Source organism: Somniosus microcephalus, chromosome 8 (assembly GCF_052327205.1).
Source record: "Somniosus microcephalus isolate GS21.2 chromosome 8, FLI_Smic_1.0, whole genome shotgun sequence".
In the NCBI taxonomy this organism is placed as follows: Eukaryota; Metazoa; Chordata; class Chondrichthyes; order Squaliformes; family Somniosidae; genus Somniosus; species Somniosus microcephalus.
In genome coordinates, this window is record NC_140994.1 from 10,021,237 (window position 1) to 10,043,924 (window position 22,688).

The following is a 22,688-nucleotide window of genomic DNA, read 5'->3' on the forward strand; positions in this document are numbered from 1 at the left end:
CAAAAGTCTGGTTCAGCCTCAGACAGATGCTAGGGAGAGGGATGGAGTCGGTAGCGAGGGAACGGAGTTTGTGGCAGGGACCGAAGACAATGGCTTGTCCAACATCCAGTACTGGATGAGCAGAAATTACCTCCACTTAAATATTGGGAAGACAACGGCTTTGGTCTTCACAATATTTAATTGGAGGAAATTTCTGCTCATTTAGTACTGGATGTCGGACAAGCAGTCTGACAATTTAGAGACCGTGGAGGGGGTCGAGAGAAGTGGTGGTGTGGTAGAGCTGGGTGTCATCAGCATACATGTGTAAACTGACAGTGTTTACAGATAATGTCACCAAGGGGCAGCACAAAAAATATATTTAACTTGTCTTAAGCAAAAACATGTCCTTATGTTTCAGTTCATGGAGAACCCATTTCAACAGCAGTCCTGTGACTAACCTACAAGTTGTATTCATAGAATTATAGAATCCTACCCCACAGGAGGCCATTCGGCCCATTGTGCCTGTGCTAGCTCTGTGAAAGAGCTCTCCAATTAGTCTCACTCCCCAGCTTTTCCCCCCATAACCCTGCAATTTAGTCCCCTTCAACTACATGTCCAATTGCCCTTTGAAAGTTCCTGTGGAATCTGCTTCCACCACCCTTTGTGAGTGCATTCATGATCTTAACAACCCTCTGCGTGAAGAAATTTCTCCTCATTTCCCCTCTAGTTCTTTTGCCAATCATTTAAAATCTATGACCTCTGGTTACCGACCCACTTGCCAGAGGAAATAGCTTCTCCCTACTTGTTCTATCAAAACCAATCGCCTGGAATTTCCAAGGGGATATTCTCCTGATCAGCCGCTGCAAGTTCGGTCGGCAATTGGCCATTTGCCCAGAATGTTTATACTGTACAGCAGTGTGGTCACATTTTAGAAGTCGGAATTTCAAGGGCATCTCTGGACGACTAAAATGAGGGGGACAAAAAAGGGCCGTGGAAAGCAGCATCCCAATAAATGTTTGAGCTTGCCTTCGGTCAGGTGACAACAAGGCAAGCGGCGATATTCGTGCAGAGGAAATGGGCGAGCCGCATGTGGAGACGCAACAGGCACTGGCAGCTCGACCAAATTAAACAAACGAGGCCACAGGCCCAATGTTTGGTGAGCTTCAGGCCTCGCGATTGGGGCGTGTGCTCCGTGCACCCGAAAATGGGCCATAACCAATTTCTACCGCCACCTTTAATGACCACCTCACTGAATTAGTGGCAAATCAACCAACAGGACTGTCGATAGAAAGCAGACGTGATTAGCTGGAAGCTAGTGACGCTCTGGAGAATGCCTCCATGTCTTCTGCCATTCAAACTTCATAAACATTATAGAAAGACTTGCATTTCTATAGCGCCTTTCATGACCACAGGACGTCCCAAAGCGCTTACTGCCAATGAAATACTTTTAAACTGTAGTCACTGTTGTAATGTAGGAAAAGTGGCAGCCAATTTGCGCACAGCAAGCTCCCACAAACAGCAATGTGATAATGACCAGATAATCTGTTTAGTGATGTTGATTGTGGGATAAATATTGGCCAGGAAACTGGGGAGAACTCCCCCTGCTCTTCTCTGAAATAGTGCCATGGGATCTTTTACATCCACCTGAGAGCAGACAGAGCCCTCAGTTTTAATGTCTCATCCGAAAGATGGCACCTTGGTAGATGGACTGCAGATATTCAGGGGGAAGCCCCACCACAACCTTCTCAGGGTGACGAGGGATGGGCAATAAATGCCGGCCTTGCCAGCAGCGCCCACATAAAGAACAAACACAAGAAAAACCTGCTCCATTTCAGTGGCATCAGTTGCTCCTGTTAGCATATCCCACACCTATGTGCCAGAGTTGAGTCACGCTGCCTGATAGTTACTTGTACATAGCATAACCCAGGGGATGTAACAAGGCATACCCCTTGACACATGAACTGGATATCGTGCCCTTCACACATGTCCTCACAGATGCTTCTTCAATCTTTTCAAAGGTAGACCGGGAAAACACGGTCATATGAGGCCAGATACATAAATCATTAAGCGGTTTTATTTTACAACAAGTGAACATACAGAGCAACAGTTATGATCAGATTCACTTCTTCCAAGCAGTCCATCTCTCTGTGTTCATAGTCAGAAGGGAACTCTCGCCAGCTGAGTAGCTAGGACCAGAGACTTCCCAACACGACAGGGGTGAGGTGTTTTACCCATTACCAAGACAGCCTAATGAATTGATTATTTATGGTCTGATGTGAACCATTTTCTATTAGCATATTAATAACCTTTAAAGCCCCCTCTAGAGACCTCAGCACATCATAGAGATGGATATTTTCTTTGCAGTACTGAGGGAGTGCTGTATCGTTGGAGGTGCCTTCTTCTGGATGAGATGTTAAACCGAGGTACTGTCTGCCTGTTCAGGCCCTTGGCACTATTCAAAGAAAAACAGGGGAGTTTATCTCTCAATCACCATATAAACAGCGATCTGGTAATTGATCTCAGCACTGTCTGTGGGATCCTGCTGTGTGCTAACTGGCTGCCATGTGGGAGTACCTTCACCACACGGACTGCGGGGGTTGAAGAAGGCAGCTCACCACCACCTTCGAGGGCAATTAGGGATGGGCAATAAATGCGGGTTTATGCTCCACACGAACCTCCTCCTAACCCTACTTCATCAAACGCCACCAGGATAACCCTCTATTCTTTTCTCCCTCATGTACTTATCTAATTTCCCCTTAAATGGATCTATGTTATTCACCTCAACCACTCCCTGTGGTAGCAAGTTCCATATTCTCACCACTCTCTGGGTCAAGAAGTACTACCCTAATCTTCACCATATTCTCCCTATACCGCCCCCACCCCCTATCCTTCCTGAAAGCACAGACTCCTGCTGGGATACAGTTCCAGGGATGCCTGATCCAGGTGGCCAACATCCAGAAACCGACGTGGCAATTGGCAGCAGGCTGTTTGACCATGAGGGCAGGAGGCATTGCACCCAATCTAAATTCTGCCCTCCTGAAACATCCACATACTTCCCAAGGGTCACCAGATAGTAATCAGGAACATAAATTCACCTTTCCTAGCCTGGGGCCCTGAGCCCAAGGCCCAATTCAGCACCACTACTGCTGCCCATTGAGGTGAGCTACCTCCGTACAGACCAAGAATCGGAAAGGGATCTTGTTGTTTGTATGTCTTAGTGTGACACAAGGTGGTGCCTTTACCTAGTAGGCCATTGGGGGAGCTCCTTGGACCCGTTCCATAAGATTAATTAGAATGGCAACAATCTGTTGGGCAGCCAAATACAGGACCAAACAATACTGAAGACATGTATTGGTAGCCATTCGGACCTTCTTCCACATCACACCTAATGGCTCACCAAATGTTTGCTTGCTAAATTGTGAGATCCTATCAGAAGTGAATTCAATCCCTCCTGCTTTCCACCAATAATATGCTTCTAAAGATGCGATATCTACAGGATAAGGATTTGAAACCCCGTTGCCTATGCGCCTTGGAGCAGATGTCATTGCAGTGAGGATCTCATGATTGAGACAGAGGACAACCGGGTTTCCAAAGCGTGACGTTTAGTAGCCCAAGGGTTATACTGAATTTAGATTCTAGTTACGCTCACTAAGCTTATCATGGTCCACAGTTTAGATTAAAAATTCAAATATCCAGCCTTATTTCAAATGAATAGCAATTTTTCCGAGGGCCAGCCCTCTCCATTAATGTCTGACCTCCCCCACCACAGAACTCCCCTCTCCAAACTTCCGGTGATCCTTCTTTTGCCGTTGTTTTAGAGGAGGGGGATGCGCGAGGGTTCCCACAACTTGCGTGCCAGATCACAGCATTGCTGAACGACGAACTCTGTAGGAATGACGCCCAGGTGGATAGTCAGCAGCTCAAAGCACTTTATCACCTCCAAGCTGTGGTTCTTGCTGTAATATCGCAGCAGCTTCCTGAGGGAGAGGCAGAGCACAGGTTAAATGACTCCTCCCATATCGTAAAATCCAGACTGTGTATCTATATCACACCCCAATTCTTACTATCACCATTTTACACAAAAACGAAAGGTCACATTAACACACAAGCCAAAATCCATATAGATAATATATAAACAAGAAGCAGAGTATTATTTACTAGGGTTATAAGTTATTGTTACCAGACCTAGACTATCCCATAAATAAACTAAAAATATATTAAAGTCTATTAAATCCATTAGCTGCTTTTGTGAACTAGCCATTAATATATTTGACCAGGGACCTTTACCTGTTCTCCCCTTGGTTTTATTTTGTTCGATTCTATACGTTCCCTTTCCAGTTCTGAAAAAGGGTTTCCAGCCAAAACATCACCCTACCTCAGTACTGACGAAAGGTCATTGGCCTGAAACGTTAACCCGGTTTCTCTCTCCGCGGATGCTGCCTGACCTGCTGAGTGTTTCCAGCATTTTCTGTTTTTATTTCAGATTGCCAACATCCGCAGTATTTTGCTTTAGTATCACCCTATGTTGCTGTCTTTTCGGAAGCTGATGGACCTACTGTGTATTCCCAGTGTTTCCCATTTTTATTTCTATGTACTATTCTAGGACAGATCATCGGAACCCCAGCATCAAAGAGCATTATCTGCCACACCTAGTCCCCCAACGTACCTAAACCAGACCGCAACCTATTGATCGGGTTGTAATTCCAAACGCTGTGCACATGTGTGGGTCATCTGCAAACTTGTGTGAATGGTTCTATTGATATCCTCATCCAAAGCTTTGAGACAATGTCCCCAGGAACACTGAGCGAGTTATCAGGATTCAATTTATCTGATCCCTTAAAAATCTTGAATACTTAAATTTGCTTAAACACTTCTCCAGACTAAAGAGCCCCAGGCTTTTCAACCTCTCCTCCCAGCTCAGATGCCTTAAGCTAGGTAACAGTTCGATAGCTTCCTCTTGCACTACCGCCAATGCCCGGCTAACCTTGCTGTAGTACCGCGATCAGAACTACACGCCATACTCCAGGTGTGGCAGTACCAGTACAGACTCATCGCTTCCTGGGATTTCTGCTCTCTTCCTCTGGTGATACAAACCAAGATTTGGCTAGCATTCCTTACTGCTGCTGCACACTGCATTAATCGGCTTTCAGAGAACGACCCAGCAATACCCCAGATCCCTCTCCTGTGTTATGTCCTATAGCCCAGAGCTGTTCAGTTTCTTTTCCCAGTCTCCTTACCGGATTGTCCACAATTACCACTCATCAGCTCACCTTCCCAAACTACCCACATCCTTTGGTCATTGGTGAATTGCTGAAATCACCAAGGTCATTTCCTCAAAGCGCTCCAGTAAATTTGTTGGACAAGACCACCCTGCCATAAATCCATGTACATTCCATCTTACTCTGCCGTACCTATCTGTGTTTGATTATCCCCCCTTTCAGCGTGCCTTCCAATTCTTGGGTGGTTTCTCTGCAGGCTACCAATATTTTCCATGGTGAGCTTAAGACTTTCTAGCATGGTAGGACTTGCAATCGGAGGGAGGGTGTAAAAGTGTGGCCAGGGGAAGAGTCTCCCACAGTTTTCCCTTTGCTCTCTGGAGAAGCAGCTGCACTCTGTCCACAATACCACAGCAGAGATAGAACTCCAGAATTGCAGGTTAAAAAACCTGCATTCTGCTATGGCACAGTATGATGATGCACCAGTGCACTGCACCACCACGGCACTGCCGTATACTTCACTTCCAAATCCATTAGGGTGTATATAAAAGTGCTTCAGACTTTCCACACTCTTCCCCTGACCCCCCCACCCCAACTTTACACTTTGTAACTAAACAAGGTTTTGCAAAAATGTTGTACCTGTAATAATCTCCAGTCAACATCCCAATGGGGGCAGAGTCGTCAGACAGCACTGGCAGCTCTATAACTGGTAACTTGTAGCCCTAATGCGTAGGATTGAAAGAAAGCCATAGGTTAAAGCTCTCACAATGGCCACCACGCAAGAACAGCACAACATGAGAAGGAATACACAGAAATTTCATTCAAAGGAAAGTAGGATCATTTTTGGGGCCTGTTGGAAAGAGACATTACTCAAGTGGGGAATCCTGCCAGCCTGAAGTGCGTTTCTTTAAAGTTTCTTCCTTCCCCTCCTGAAGGTACAATTGCACTGCTCGGTGAAGGAGCTGTAAGCGCACACAAGTTCTCTGTATATTGCATCTGCGTGGGTTACTCCACACTTCATTGAAACACGGATTGCAAAAGATACCTACAATTTCATTCTCAAACCAGAGGAAATAACAGCAGTAGTAGTCTCCATCACGAAACGTGAGCGTGGTATATCCCTTCTGCAAGTATCGGCGTCCCATGCCAACCAGAGACCACACCTAGCAATATAGAAAGACCTTTAGTTGAAAACATTCCCATATAATGAATGCAGGCTGCTCAGTCGTTGAGTATATTCAAGACTGAGAGCGATAGATTTTTGGACTCTAGGGGAATCAAGGGATATGGGGATCGGGCGGGAAAGTGGAGTTGAGGTCGAAGATCAGCCATAATCTTATTGAATGGCGAGCAGGCTCGAGGGGCCGTATGGCCTACTCCTGCTCCTAATTCTTATGTTCTAAACAAGACATTTCACAAACAAGGGAGACTTGCAGACATTAAGGCCAAATGGCACACTGACCATTTCTACTGCCATTTGCCAGAAATCCCAAAATAAGCCCACTGACAGTGATCACTGAGCGAGCTCACCTTAGAGCCAAGTGCAGAGTAAACAGAAAGCTTCCAAGTAGAGAACGACTATGGGGTGTGTGTGGGGGGGGGGGGGGGGGGGGTCCACTGTCGTCTTGCGGATACATCAGGTGGGTGACTAGCAGGGCGATAGCACTACCCACCCGATGCCACCAGTTGGGGGGGGGGGGGGGGGGGGGGGGGGCCCCGATCGTTGAGCTGCCAACGTTAAACAAGCGTCGATAGTCGGCTCATCGATCCGGTGAGTGGGAAATCCAGAAGCTCCTCTGTGGACACAAGCTGGCTGGGAGGCTGGCGATATTTGTGGGGGGAGGGGGGTGGGTACAAAGAGAACAGCGGCATCAAAAATTTAACTTGCCTTTAATGTTATCAGAGGACCTCCAGTGGTCCCACTAAGGATCGTTGGTTTGGCTGCTGCACGTTCAGCTCCATGTGACAAGGTTTGCGCAGTGCTTACTCTGCCCAGTAAACTCAAAATTACTTAGGGTCGTGACTAGGGTTGAAATATTTACACGAGGCTCCTGCCAGTGTCCAGCAGGAGCGCTGGCTGCCTAAAATTGAGGTCCACTCGAAAATCACAAGGTGCTGGCTACAGGCAGGAACTTGGCAGTAAGCTCCCTCCACCCTCCCCACCAAATTTCTGCCCACTCCACTCCTACACTGTTAACACTAAGCAATAAGCAAATGGAAATTGCCCCGAGATTTCCCCCTCACTCACAAAGACAACTAAATTAATCTATGGGACATTAATCCATCCCAAACCAGTCACACTTCAAACAATAGCTCCCTACTGCCAGCAGCACAGTAACCCCCACCTTCTTTCATGTGGGCATTTGAATGGGAGAACACGTGTGTATATTGTTTAATTACAACCATCTTAGGGGAACTGGGTAGGACAGTGGGTTAAGACGCTGGACTTTCAACTCTTGAAGGGCTGGGTTCAAGTCTAGCCCAGAATGATGGCGAGAGTCTCCACTATCTTGTTGCTGTAAACTCTTGTGTAATGAATAAGCTCCTAGTCAACCTAAACAAAATGCCCTTACTTTAGCAATCTCATTCAGAGGGGCAACGGGATGAAAGGGATGCGAAAAATAATGCAATGGTGTAGTTGTGGGTGCTCATCCGAGGTCGCAGCGAAGGCGTGTTGTAGACGAAATTTTACTCTTCATTTAACCGAGCGATTTGAAATGGAAAATGTTTCAATTCCCACCACCGACAACCCTCACGTTGCCCAGCATCAAAATTCACTCAGACAAAAGTACAGCAGTCCCATGAGCAGCCTGCTCTCAGAGTTTTCTAAGGACTTGTACCTTGCTTTTGATAAATGCAGTCAATGGCCCTTGCCCCAGCTCGGTGGATTTTTCTGACGTGTTTAGGGAGGGTGCGATCATTTGGCCCACTGTCCTATCCACGTAGATGAAATGAATCAGTCCAGGAAAATCTTGCAGATAGGTATAATCCCAAGTTAAGGACAAGCAAAAAGGAATCATTGTGCAGGGTCCACGATGGGAGCAGTAATGACAAAACATGAGATTAAAAGCTTACCAAAATTCAAGCAATAGTGGCGAGAGTAATCAAACCTGGTTCAGCTTTAATGTTCTGAAGCTACGACGGAATTCAACGTGGCTCAGTAATAGGAGAGAAAGACAGACTTGCATTTCTATAGCGCTTTTTACAACCAAGGACGTCCCAAAGCGCTTTACAACCAATGAAGCACTTTTGAAGTGTAGTCACTGTTGTAATGTAGGAAACGCAGCAGCCAATTTGCACACAGCAAGATCCCACAAACAGCAACGAGATAATGATCAAATCATCAATTTAACTCCTCTGCTTATTGAAACATAAAAGATTGTGAAGGGGTTGGATCGGGTGGATGCGGGGAGGATGTTCCTGATGATGGGTGAAACTAGAACTAGGGGGCATAGTCTTAGAATAAGGGGCTGCTCTTTCAAAACTGAGATGAGGAGGAACTACTTCACTCAGAGGGTGGTAGGTCCATGGAATATGCTGCCACAAAAAGCTGTAGAAGCTACATCATTACATAAATTTAAAAACAGAAATAGACAGTTTCCTAGAAGTAAAGGGAATTAAGGGTTACGGGGAGCGGGCAGGAATTTGGACATGAGTCTAGGTCCGGATCGGTCATGGCCCTGTGGGTAGCGGAGCGGGCCCAGGGGCCATGTAGCCTGATCCTGCTCCTATTTCGTGTGTCTAATTCTGTTAGATTCAGGAGATGGTTCTGTGATAGTGGATTGGCGGTTAGGATCAGATCAGCCATGATCTTATTGAATGGCGGAGCAGGCTCGAAGGGCCGATTGGCCTACTCCTGCTCCTATTTCTTATGTTCTTATGCTCTTCTTCCTTGGGATCTTATGTCCACCTGAGGGGGCAGACTTGATTTAACATCACATCCGAAAGACGGCACCTCTAACACTGCAGCGCTCCCTCAGTACTGCACTGGAGTGTCAGCCTAGATTATGTGCTCAAATCTCTGGAGTGGGACTGTGAACCCACATACCTTCCAACTCAGGAGGCGGAATGCTACCCACTGAGCCACGACTGAGTCTCTCAAATGGCCAATTTCTAATACTGGCTCTGCTAGCAAAGGGAGCCCTGAACAGTGCCGGGGGGCGGCATCTCAGGGTGAGATTGAGAACTGGTTTCGCCCCACTTTGTTCTCCTCTCCTGAAGGCACTGAAATACAGTTCCACAGGTGCAGGCCACCCTCCGATACCTCACCCATGACCCAATTCTTCTACAACCATAGGCAACAGGCATTAAACAGCCAGAGTCAGAGTCTGTCCTCATCAAACATCCAAACACAAATTTTCCAGCACGAGTAAGTGGATAGCTGACAAGAGCAAAAATGCAGCCTGTTTCTTCCCCTCCCACCCAGAGGTGCTTACGCCTATGGTGGTGCCCCTGAGGTTCCAGTCTAGATCAACTAACTCATCTCATTGATTTGAACCTCAGCACTTCCTGCTGTGTATGGTCCAGTTACACACTCTTTACCAAGTGAAACATGCGGGAGGAGAAGAAATGGGGGGGGGGGGGGGGGGGGGAGAAACAGAATTTAAAAAAAAAGAGCAGAGGGCTTGCTGGAAGAACATTTCTAAAATCTAAGCACTGTGCTAATCACCCAAGAACAGACATCTTATAGTGGGCAATTCAAGAGTGCCATTGGCAGGAGCAGAGGAACAGATTTTCCACTTGCTGCCAGGGAGTGACAGATGGTGACTTGAAAAAATGGTAATAAAAGCATGCAGAAATGAATGGGACTTGGGCAGCGGGTACAAGAGGCGAGATAGGACAGTGCCGCTAAATAAACATCAGTGTCCTCTTGCTAACCTAAAGCACCTCAATGGCATATGATCACGAGGCTTTGAAAAGGCAGCCTGATGATCGGATGCCATTTAAAAGCAAGAAAGAAAGAAAAGCGCAAGGTACAGAATTTAGGTTTATTTGTCAGTATTCATTATCTTCAACCCTTAATAGTCCTTTGTGGGTCATGCAGCTCCTCTAGCGGAGAGGCCAAGAGGAGGAGGCAATAAGGCAGCGTGGAAAAAATAAATCAGGAACAAAGTAGGGGAGGGGTAGGTGCCCCTTCACTCCCTGGCACACATGAACCGCCAAGGTGCTCAGTCACTGCTGGACCTACAAAGGATTATGAGGAACAAATTTCTGTTGTACCTGTTGGTCCATGAGGGGGAGAGAGATACCCTAGTCTAGCAACAATCGAGAGAGAGTGAAAGAATTACAGATCGTCCGAGCAACAGCCTGTGTTCAAGATTGAAGTAAGGCCTTGGGATGTTTATAGTAGTGCATTAATAGAATGTTCAGATTATAACTGTTATGGTCACAACAAGGACACTGCAACTTACATGAAAGGTTGTTGATAGACGTATGTTGTGGAGAAATGTAAACTCGTGTGCGTAAGAATCGGCTTAAGGACTGTGCATTGACCAGAGACTACCATATTAGGTAATGCCAGTTCCAGTTTGATAAGGAGAAAAAGTGTATAAAAAAAGCTTGTGTTGAGTTTTAAGAGAGAGAAACGTACAAGGATGAGCGCATGCATACATTCAAAGCTGCTGACAAAACTCCGCTAGTAAATTGCGTTATACTCTGAAGAAATTATACTCTGCTTTTAGATTGTTTATGATGTTAAAGTAGAAAAAATAAAGTGATTATAACCATAAGACTTAATTTGTTACTACTCAAGTGAACAACGGAAGAGTGTTCAAAACAGCAGTACCCATTACAACAGGTGGGTTCAAATAGTGAACATTCTACACAACACTGGAGTAACATTCAAGATAGTAGTTTAAGGCAACATAGTTAACATTCATAGCCTTATCTTTGATGCTTAAATCCTAGTTTAATCACTTCCTTCAAAAGTAAAAAATTGCCCTCTTCACAGCATTAAGCTCACTAAGTCTCGCAGCCAGTTTCCTCAATATCAATAACACGGTTTAAGAACATCTTCTTAATGTAGCATGTGGCTCAGAATATTTGGAAGAGACAGGTTTTTTTTCTTCACCTCCTCTCACATCGACTGTTTGGGTACAGTTCTATAGATGCCAGCTGTGATGGCTCACCTAAGCGATCATTTGTCATATGCAACCCCAGAGAGTGAATGGCATAGAGATATTTGGCTATACGGGGCATCACAGGGAGCCCATTCCTGTCCTCGCTGGATATTTTCAGTAGGGGTCCCCAGATAGTGACCAAGAGCAGGATCCCTGGTTGATTCTTTCTCTCAAACTACGCTCCTCACACCCCCAAAAAAAAGTTAGTTCTCGGGACACAGAGGACAATTATTAGTACCTCACCTACAGTCCTAGTCAAGATCAGGTAACTAAGCAGAGACCCGAGATCAAACCTGGGATGCGGAAGAGATTATGCTTGTAAGCAAATTAAAAAAGGGATATAATTCATCTTTAACAGATAACTGGTGTTAAACAAGGATATGAGATCATGGTGGTGTTCCTCTTGCTCTTTACCAAGAGAAAATCCTTCCAGTCCATCAGCTTCTCCCTGCAGCGACAAGCAAGAGACATCACTGCAACATGAAACTTTAGGTGAAGCAGAACACACCTCCACACACACTCTCATCGTACCTGCTCTAACTACATAATGCCCATTAGTTATACTATGTATGGGGTCTCTCCCAAAATGTGACCCCATTAGTCTTCATCAGGTGGCCACTGACCTGTTGTGCATTTCCAGCATTTTCTGGGCTATTATTTTTTGTTAATCACAGCAGACTTTCAATTAATAATACAATGATTATATTACAATCTTTCATTGAACATCCCAGCCAGCACCCATCATGCACCCACAACGGCAATTCTTAATGAAATAAAATAAAACTCTCCCATGAATTCAACAGTACATACTATACAAAAAAAGTCACATGAAGTGATTTGATTAAGGGTTCAGATGACTGTTCCGAACTGTTCAAGCCTTTGCCTTCCAGTCTGAAGTAATCTCAAGTCCTCAATTGGGAGTGCACAGTTTTGGTCTCCTTATCTGAGGAAGGATATACTTGCCTTAGAGGCGGTGCAACAAAGGTTCACTAGATTGATTCCTGGGATGAGAGGACTACCCTATGAGGAGAGAGTGAATAGAATGGGCCTATACTCGCTGGAGTTTAGAAGAATAAGAGGTGATCTCATTGAAACATATAGGATTATTAGAGGGCTTGACAGGGTAGATGCTGAGAGGGTGTTTCCCCCTGGCTGGGGAGTCTAGAACCAGGGGTCACAGTCTCAGGATAAGGGGTCGGCCATTTAAGACTGAGATGAGGAGAAATGTCTTCACTCAGAGGGTGGTGAATCTTTGGAATTCTCTACCCCAGAGGGCTGTGGATGCTGAGTCGTTGAGTATATTCAAGGTTGAGATCGATAGACTTTTGGACTCTAGGGGAATCAAGGGATGTGGAGATCGGGCGGGAAAGTGGAGTTGAGGTCAAAGATCGGCCATGGTCCTACTGAATGGCAGAGTGGGCTCGAGGGGCTGTATGGCCTACTCTTGCTCCTAATTCTTATGTGCTTATGTACAGGGAAGTAATCGTGAGGAATCTATCGGTCTCCAGAGTGCTCAGCACGCAAAATAAAGTTAATGCATTACATACATCCTTCCACCTATTCACAGCAATACGTACTGGACAATTTTTAGTGTCTTGGTCTGTAGGTTCACAGATAGGTGCTGAGAATCCCCTGCAGGTTTCAATAGGAAATACTCCTGATACACCAAACACAGCTGGCTCTTCACATTCCGACAGGCCTGCAAGAGTCTGCAACACAACAAATCTTCAGCAAGATAAAACAAAATCACTTCCCATGTGTAAACTGAAGGCTAGTCCAGGACAGGACAGCAAAAATCCGTAACATTAGAGAACCAATAACAGCTAGCTTTATTTGCAAAATAAAAGTTGAAACTGAACTATACAGATCCCAGGGTCTCCATTTCAATACCCGGTTTGAGCTCAGTTACAAAGTATTACACAGTTTTTCATGCACAGAAACAGGCCATTTGCCCAACAGGTCCGTGCCGGTGTTGACTTGAGCCAGAGTATGTGGTAAGGGCACTGCCATTAGCCTGAGTGCCCTGGTTAGGGAGAGGGAAGTGTGCAGAGGTTACCAATCTTCATCACTAGTCAGTGACCTGTGTGGACATTAGATGGGGATAGGACTGGGCTCAGCTGCTATGGCCTTCCGCAGCACCCTGCGACAGGACTGTACAAACACATCACACAGGGTTTCTTTTTGCACTCAAAGCACTCGGTGACAGAATTCATCACCCCCCTTAGTGCTCGAATATACAGGGGGTGGTTTACATCTCAAATACACAGAAAAGAAAGTTCCCTTGCTTTCATACTCACGCTTGAGGATTTCCAGTGTCCAGTTTGGAAAATGCCTTGTTCTTGAAGTCCACCCAGGCCGACTGCAGCTACAGTAAGCATGGAAAAATACAGAACATCTTTTACAACTTATTGCCAGATAGCGCAAATAGTGAAAAGATTATTTACAACCTGAACAGATTGAAGGGGCCCAACGCAATATACAGCGTCAGTGACTCACAGGATTACAACCCAATATACAGCGTCAGTGACTCACAGGATTACAACCCAATAGACAGCGCGGTCAGTGACTCACAGGATTACACAATATACAGCGCGGTCAGTGACCCACAGGATTACACAATATACAGCGCGGTCAGTGACCCACAGGATTACAACCCAATATACAGCACGGTCAGTGACCCACAGGATTACACAATAAACAGCACGGTCAGTGACTCACAGGATTACAACCCAATATACAGCGCGGTCAGTGACTCACAGGATCACAATCCAACATACAGCGCGGTCAGTGACTCACAGGATCACAACCCAATATACAGCGCGGTCAGTGACTCACAGGATTACAACACAATATACAGCGCGGTCAGTGACCCACAGGATTACAACCCAATATACAGCGCGGTCAGTGACCCACAGGATTACACAATAAACAGCGCGGTCAGTGACCCACAGAATTACACAATATACAGCGCGGTCAGTGACCCACAGGATTACACAATAGACAGCGCGGTCAGTGACCCACAGAATTACACAATATACAGCGCGGTCAGTGACCCACAGGATTACACAATAGACAGCGCGGTCAGTGACCCACAGGATTACAACCCAATATACAGCGCGGTCAGTGACCCACAGGATTACAACCCAATATACAGCACGGTCAGTGACCCACAGGATTACCCAATATACAGCGTGGTCAGTGACCCACAGGATTACAACCCAATATACAGCGTGGTCAGTGACTCACAGGATTACAGCACAATATACAGCGCGGTCAGTGACCCACAGGATTACAACCCAATATACAGCACGGTCAGTGACCCACAGGATTACAACCCAATATACAGCACGGTCAGTGACCCACAGGATTACCCAATATACAGCGCGGTCAGTGACTCACAGGATTACAACCCAATATACAGCGCGGTCAGTGACCCGCAGGATTACAACCCAATATACAGCACGGTCAGTGACCCACAGGATTACCCAATATACAGCGTGGTCAGTGACCCACAGGATTACAACCCAATATACAGCGTGGTCAGTGACTCACAGGATTACAGCACAATATACAGCGCGGTCAGTGACCCACAGGATTACAACCCAATATACAGCACGGTCAGTGACTCACAGGATTACAGCACAATATACAGCGCGGTCAGTGACCCACAGGATTACAACACAATATACAGCACGGTCAGTGACCCACAGGATTACCCAATATACAGCGCGGTCAGTGACTCACAGGATTACAACACAATATACAGCGCAGTCAGTGACCAGCAGGGTATTAATATATGGCTCAGTATGTTGAAGGAACTCTAAACTGTAGAAATCCTTACCTCACTCTTTTCCCCTACATTTTGCAGTCTTTTAAAGCTCTAGCTTGGAGTTACCCAACCGTTACTCCTTGATTTGTTTGGATTATCCTCCTACTCTCTTCACCCTTGGCAATGTCCTGCACTGTGGGTCATAGCACGACACTAGGTGTTCTCATAACAAAGCAGCACTCCACACACCTTTACCTGCCGCGTCAGGACTCCGACAGCCTTGATGAACTTATCCATCCTCTGCCGTAGGTCAGACATGTTAGGGTAAATGCGGGACGAATGTCCAAGCTCCTGTCCGTCACTCAGTTTGGCCTCCAGGACGGTGAAAGCATCCAAGAGCTGATACAAAGACACCGCAATGTGACTGGAGGGGACCTGCCAGTAAGGAAACAATGTAATTACAATAAAATAATCCCATCTTTGGGGCTAGAGTTTGGAAAGTGTCTCGGGAGAGCGTTCTGCAGGAGTCAAATGGAAATGTATTAGTCTTTCAGCACAGATTCAGCTCCCCACCATTCTTGTACCCATCCTCCTGTCCTACCAAATTCAAATCAGGGACCCATAAAATAAAGGCAAGACCAGCACGGGGACCAGGGAGGGTTAAAGAAAGAAAGGCTCGCATTTCTGTAGCGCCTTTCACGACCACCGGACGTCCCAAAGTGCTCAAGTCTCTGGAGTGGAACCCATAACCCACTGACTCGGAGGCGAGGGTGCTACCCACTGACTCGGAGGCGAGGGTGCTACCCACTGAGCCACGGCTGACGCTGCTTTGACTCTGTAATGAAGATCACCATCAAACAGTCCAAAACATTGAATTACATTTTTTAAATTAATTGATTAAATGGACCATGCGCCTCAATAATATGAGAGGGAGGAGTTATAATTACAGCCCTCTTAGAGCCCTGCTGCATTCAACTGGGAGAACAAGGAATAAAACAAAACACTTAATTACATAGCAAATAACTCTTTCATTTTCTTCCATCGATTGCTACTGTTCTCTATATAACAGATTTCCCCACTCTTTGTTCTCGTGCTTAGAGGGAGGCTCAATGACCCGAGCGGAAAATGAAGCGTTTGCTCAGATGGGTAGGAAAGTTAATCAAAGCTTCTCTCGCACTCTGAGGAGAGTTCATGAATGGCACCGCCAGAGGTTCTGGAATAGGTCATTTAACCAGCCCGACAGTTACGGAAGGTTTACGGTGCAAAGCAGTAAATAATTGTCTGTTTTTTTTTTGTTAAATGTGGAGAGAATAGGAATACTGGAAAAACTGCAAATGCTGCAAAGTCCACAACAGGTTAATCAGTGCCTGAAAGCAAATGACCGTTCAACTTTCAGGTACACCCCTTCAGAACCAATGTTTTGCGTCCAGATGCTGACTGGCTTTTTCTGTGTTTCCAGCATTTATATAAAAAACTGGTGACTCTCACATGGCATCGTATTAATGAGGCTGTAAGGACTGGTGTGAAGATCTGCTGTTTCTGGAGCAGGAGCCCCATCTAGTGGTAATGTATGCAGCTGCAGTTTGGACTCCATACTATAGGAAGGACATCGAGACAATAGTGGTGGTACACACAGATTCACGAGAATGCTGCCTGGTATGAGGAAACACAAAGAACGATTTGAAAAATTGGGGCTGTTTTGGTTAGAACAGAGAAGGTTATGGAGTGATTTCATAGTTGGTAGCACTCTTGTCTCTGAGTCAGAAGGTTGTGGGTTCAAGTCCCACTCCAGAGACTTGAGCACAAAATCTAGGCTGAATCTCCAGTGCAGTGCTGAGGGATCCGCTGCACTGTCAGAGGGGCCGTCTTTCGGATGAGATGTTAAACCGGAGACCCCGTCTGCCCGCTCAGGTGGGCGTACAAGATCCCATGCCACTATTTCGAAGAGTAGCAGGGGAGATCTCCCTGGTTTCCTGGCCAATATTTATCCCTCAACCAACATTACAAACAGATTATCTGGTCATTATCACATTGCTGTTTGTGGGAGCTTGCTGTGTGCATATTGGCTTCTGTATTTCCTACTTTACAACAGTGACTTCATTGGTTGTAAAGTGCTTTGGGACGGCCTGTGGTCGTGAAAGGCGCTATATAAATGCAAGTCTCTTTTTAACAATTATGAAGGGACGGGACAGGGTAGATAAATACTGTTTCCAGTGGTTAAGGGGTCCACAATGAGCGGACACAGATACAAGATTAATTGCAAGACACTTAGGACAGAGAGCAGGAGAAACTTGGTTTTAAAATACACAAGGTTGAGAGACTGGATTGTATTACCAGAGTTAATGACTGAAGCAGAGGCCGGGTTGACTTTTAATAGGTTAGAGAGGTGTTTGAAGGAAAGGGGGATAAAGGGACATGGGAATGGGGTGAGCACATGGGATTCGGACTACTGCCGGCGTGGAGGATAAACGCCCCGTGGACTGGTTGGGCTGAAAGGACTGCTTCTATTGCAATTCTATGTAATACTTGCATTTATATAGCGCCTTTAACGTAGTAAAACGTCCCAAGGCGCTTCACTGGAGCGATTATGAAACAATATTTGACACCGAGCCGCATAGGGAGATATCAGGACAGGTGACCAAAAGCTTGATCAAAGACGTAGGTTTTAAGGAGCGCCTTAAAGGAGGCGAGAGAGGCGGAGAGGTTTAGGGAGGGAATTCCAGAGCTTGGGGCCCAGGCAGCTGAAGGCACGGCCACCAATGGTGGAGCGAAGAAAATCGGGGATGCGCAAGAGGCCAGAATTGGAGGAGCGCAGAGATCTCGTTGTATGTAGGGCTGGAGGAGGTGATAGGGAGGGGCAAGACCATGGGGGGGATTTGAAAACAAGGATGAGAATTTTAAAATTGAGGTGCAGCCGGACTGGGAGCCAATGTAGGTCAGCGAGCACAGGGCTGATGGATGAACAGGAATTGGTGCAAGTTCGGATACGGCCAGGAGAGTTCTGGATGAGCTCAAGTTTACATAGGGTGGAATGTGGGAGACCAGCCAGGAGTGCGTTGGAATAGTCAAGCCTAGAGGTAACAAAGGCATGGATGAGGGTTTCAGCAGCGGATGAGCTGAGGGAGGGGCGGAGTCGGGCGATGTTATGGAGGTGGAAGTAGGCGGTCTTGGTGATGGAGCAGACATGCAGTCGGAAGCTAACCTCGGGGTTAAATATAACACCAAGGTTGCAAACGGTCTGGTTCAGCCTCAGACAGTTGGCAGGGAGAGGGATGGAGTCGGCGACTAGGGAACAGAGTTTGTGGTGGGGACCAAAGATAATGGCTTTGGTCTTCCCAATATTTAGTTGGAGGACATTTCTGCTCATCTAGTACTGGATGTCGGACAAACAATCTGACAATTTAGAGACAGTGGAGGGGTCGAGAGAGGTGGTGGCAGGAGCAGCAGGCAGAATCAATTCCTGTGAGGATGCCACTCAAAGGTTTCATGAATCATTTTGAACAAAGGAAGGAGAGGAAACTATAGCAAGAGGAAGAAAATGGGGAGCGGTTGTCCCACAGTCAGTTCTCCGGGAGGAAGGTTAGGAATGTTGGCAGTGTCCTGGAGCTGTGAGGCTCTCTGAATAGAGCTGGTTTAAGTACAAGAATTAGGATCTGCAACTTCAGAAACTCAGTTTGGTGGTAGAAATTTATAGCTGGAGTGATGGTTTCAGTGGCAGCGAGGCCAGGAGAGGCCTCAGAGCAGCGGCGGCAGGCAGCGAGAGGCGGGACCTGTGGGAGACTCGGCGGCGAGGTATAAAAGCGGCAGCGAGGCCAGGAGAGGCCTCAGAGCAGCGGCGGCAGGCAGCGAGAGGCGGGACCTGTGGGAGACTCGGCGGCGAGGTATAAAAGCGGCAGCGAGGCCAGGAGAGGCCTCAGAGTAGCGGCGGCAGGCAGCGAGAGGCGGGACCTGTGGGAGACTCGGCGGCGAGGTATAAAAGCGGCAGCGAGGCCAGGAGAGGCCTCAGAGCAGCGGCGGCAGGCAGCGAGAGGCGGGACCTGTGGGAGACTCGGCGGCGAGGTATAAAAGCGGCAGCGAGGCCAGGAGAGGCCTCAGAGCAGCGGCGGCAGGCAGCGAGAGGCGGGACCTGTGGGAGACTCGGCGGCGAGGTATAAAAGCGGCAGCGAGGCCAGGAGAGGCCTCAGAGCAGCGGCGGCAGGCAGCGAGAGGCGGGACCTGTGGGAGACTCGGCGGCGAGGTATAAAAGCGGCAGCGGGGCCAGGAGAGGCCTCAGAGCAGCGGCGGCAGGCAGCGAGAGGCGGGACCTGTGGGAGACTCGGCGGCGAGGTATAAAAGCGGCAGCGGGGCCAGGAGAGGCCTCAGAGCAGCGGCGGCAGGCAGCGAGAGGCGGGACCTGTGGGAGACTCGGCGGCGAGGTATAAAAGCGGCAGCGAGGCCAGGAGAGGCCTCAGAGCAGCGGCGGCAGGCAGCGAGAGGCGGGACCTGTGGGAGACTCGGCGGCGAGGTATAAAAGCGGCAGCGGGGCCAGGAGAGGCCTCAGAGCAGCGGCGGCAGGCAGCGAGAGGCGGGACCTGTGGGAGACTCGGCGGCGAGGTATAAAAGCGGCAGCGGGGCCAGGAGAGGCCTCAGAGCAGCGGCGGCAGGCAGCGAGAGGCGGGACCTGTGGGAGACTCGGCGGCGAGGTATAAAAGCGGCAGCGGGGCCAGGAGAGGCAATACCAAACTCCAGTCTGCGAGCTCGGTAGTTGCAGGGAGGTAAAAAGTAATCGGGGTGTGACGTCACCAGGGAGCAGGTAAGTGATTGGTTGGTGAGTATTTCTCTCTTTTCATTACAAGCTTGAATTCTGTGGTGTTAAATTTCTGGGGGCTCTGTTGTGGTGAGGACAGTTGGTAAATAAAGCGCCCTAGAGTATACCTGTAACTGGGGTATTGAATAAATTTTTAGATTAATTAAAGGAGTAAGTCATGGCAGGAGAGCTCAGACCCGTGTTCTGCTCCTCCTGCTCTATGTGGGAAATCAGGGACGCTGCCAGTGTCCCTGGCGACCATGTGTGCGGGAAATGCATCCAGCTGCAGCTACTTGTAGACCGCATTGTGGCGCTCGAGCTGCGGGTGGATGAATTTTGGAGCATACGCGATGCTGAGAGGCTCGTGGATAGCACGTTTAGCGAGTTGTTCACGCCTCAGGGTAGGGCAGCACAGGGGGTGACCATCAGGCGGAGCAACAAAGGCAGGCAGGTAGTGCAGGGAACCCCTGCGGACATCCCCCTTTCAAACAAGTATACCGCTTTGGATACTGTTGAGGGGGATGACTCACCAGGGGAAGGCAGCAGCAGCCAACTTCCTGGCACTGGCGGTGCTCCTGCTGCCCAGGAAGGGGGGAAAAAGAGTGGGAGAGCAATAGTGGTAGGGGATTCTATAGTAAGGGGAACAGATAGGCGTTTCTGTGGCCGTAGACGTGAATCCAGGATGGTTTGTTGCCTCCCTGGTGCCAGGGTCAAGGATGTCACTGAGCGGCTGCAGGGCATTCTGGAGGGGGAGGGTGAACAGCCAGTGGTCGTGGTCCACATTGGTACCAACGACATAGGTAAAAAGAGGGATGAGGTCCTGCAGCAAGAATTTAGGGAGCTAGGTGAAGGATTAAAGAGCAGGACCTCAAGGGTTGTAATCACTGGATTACTCCCGGTGCCACGTGCTAGTAAGTATAGAAATAGGAAGATAGAACAGATGAATGCGTGGCTAAAGGGATGGTGCAGGGGGGAGGGCTTTAGTTTCCTGGATCACTGGGTCTGCTTCTGGGAAAGGTGGGACTTGTACAAGTCGGACGGTTTACACCTGAACCAGAGGGGAACCAATATCCTTGCGGGGAGGTTTGCTAGCACTGCTGGGGGGGGTTTAAACTAACTTGGCAGGGGGATGGGGTACAGAGTGGAGCTATAGTAGGGGGTGATTTACAGCCAAATACAGAGGGAAAAACAAGTCAGCTGGGAAGGCAAAGCAAATATGTGAAGGCAAAAGAGAATATGGCAGGGCTGGAAGGCATTTATTTTAATGCAAGGAGTCTTGCAAATAAGGTGGATGAACTGAAGTTGTTGTTGAACACATGGGAGTACGATATTGTTGCTATCACGGAGACATGGTTGAGGGAGGGTCAGGACTGGCAGCTCAATATTCCGGGGTATAGAATCTTCAGGCGAGACAGAGGGGGGTGTAAAAGGGGAGGGGGTGTTGCAATATTAATTAAGGAGTCAATTACTGCTGTAAGGAGGTATGATATATTAGCGGGTTCCTCTAATGAGGCCATATGGGTAGAACTTAAAAACAAAAAGGGGGCAAGCACTTTGCTGGGAGTGTACTATAGGCCCCCAAACAGTCAGGGGGAGATAGAGGAACAGATATGTAGGCAAATCTCAGAAAAGTGCGAAAATAATAGGGTAATAATAGTGGGGGATTTCAACTTCCCCAATATAAATTGGGATAGTCAGAGTGTGAAAGGCTTAGAGGGTGCAGAATTCTTAAAGTGCATCCAGGAGAGCTTTTTGAGCCAACATGTAGAAAGTCCTACAAGAGAGGGGGCGGTACTGGACCTAATTCTGGGGAATGTAGCCGGGCAAGTGGTGGAAGTGTCAGTAGGAGAGCATTTTGGCGACAGTGACCACAATTCGGTGAGATTTAAGGTGGTCATGGAAAAAGACAAAGACGGCCCGGAAATAAGGGTTCTAAATTGGGGGAAGGCCGATTTTAATATGATAAGGCAGGATCTGGCCAAATTGGACTGGGAGCAGCTACTTATAGGAAAATCCGCATCAAAACAGTGGGAGACTTTCAGAAGGGAAATAGAGAGAGTACAACGCCAACATGTTCCTGTAAAGGTCAAGGGTGGGACCAACAAGCAAAGGGAACCTTGGATGACAAGGGATATACAAAAATGCATTAGAAATAAAAGGGGGGCTTTTGGCAGTTACAAAAGACTAAAGACGGAAGAAGCCCTAGAGGAGTATAAAAAATGCAGGGGCATACTTAAAAAAGAAATTAGGAGGGCGAGGAGGGGCCATGAAATAACACTGGCGAGCAAAATAAAGGAAAATCCTAAGATGTTTTATAAGTATATTAAGGGCAAGAGGATAACCAGGGAAAGGGTAGGGCCCATTAGGGACCAAAGTGGCAATCTGTGTGTAGAGCCAGATGATGTAGGCGGGGTTTTAAATGAATTTTTTGCATCTGTGTTCACTATGGAGAAAGACGATGCAGACATAGAAATCGGGCAAGGGGGCTGTGACATACTTGAACATATTAGCATCGAGAGGGAGGAGGTGCTAGCAGTTTTAGCAGGCCAAAAAGTGGATAAATCCCCAGGCCCAGACGAGATGTATCCCAGGCTGCTGTGGGAGGCAAAGGAGGAGATTGCAGGGGCTCTGACACAAATTTTCAGAACCTCTCTGGCCACAGGGGATGTACCAGAGGACTGGAGAACAGCTAACGTAGTACCATTATTCAAGAAGGGTAGCAGGGATAAACCAGGGAATTACAGGCCAGTGAGCCTAACATCTGTGGTAGGGAAATTATTGGAAAAAATTCTGAGGGACAAAATTAGTCTCCACTTGGA

The 22,688-nt window shown here is 47.5% G+C and overlaps 1 protein-coding gene across 6 annotated transcripts in view; it reads right to left on the reverse strand.

The window, feature by feature from the left end:
* Window positions 1–2,031: 2,031 nt before the first annotated feature.
* Window positions 2,032–22,688, reverse strand: part of hps1 (HPS1 biogenesis of lysosomal organelles complex 3 subunit 1) — a 44,242-nt gene continuing 23,585 nt past the window's right edge. For 5 of the 6 annotated variants that reach the window (XM_085994219.1, XM_085994216.1, XM_085994218.1 and 2 more), the window contains 8 exons: window positions 15,333–15,518; window positions 13,612–13,679; window positions 12,892–13,023; window positions 11,697–11,762; window positions 8,036–8,177; window positions 6,245–6,358; window positions 5,835–5,917; window positions 2,032–3,956 (listed from right to left, as the gene is read on the reverse strand). In XM_085994219.1, coding sequence (XP_085850345.1) covers window positions 3,794–3,956; window positions 5,835–5,917; window positions 6,245–6,358; window positions 8,036–8,177; window positions 11,697–11,762; window positions 12,892–13,023; window positions 13,612–13,679; window positions 15,333–15,518 — 954 coding nt within the window. In that variant the 3' untranslated portion in view covers window positions 2,032–3,793. The remainder of the gene's footprint in view (window positions 3,957–5,834; window positions 5,918–6,244; window positions 6,359–8,035; window positions 8,178–11,696; window positions 11,763–12,891; window positions 13,024–13,611; window positions 13,680–15,332; window positions 15,519–22,688) is intronic. The other variant, XM_085994217.1, reaches the window with a different exon arrangement.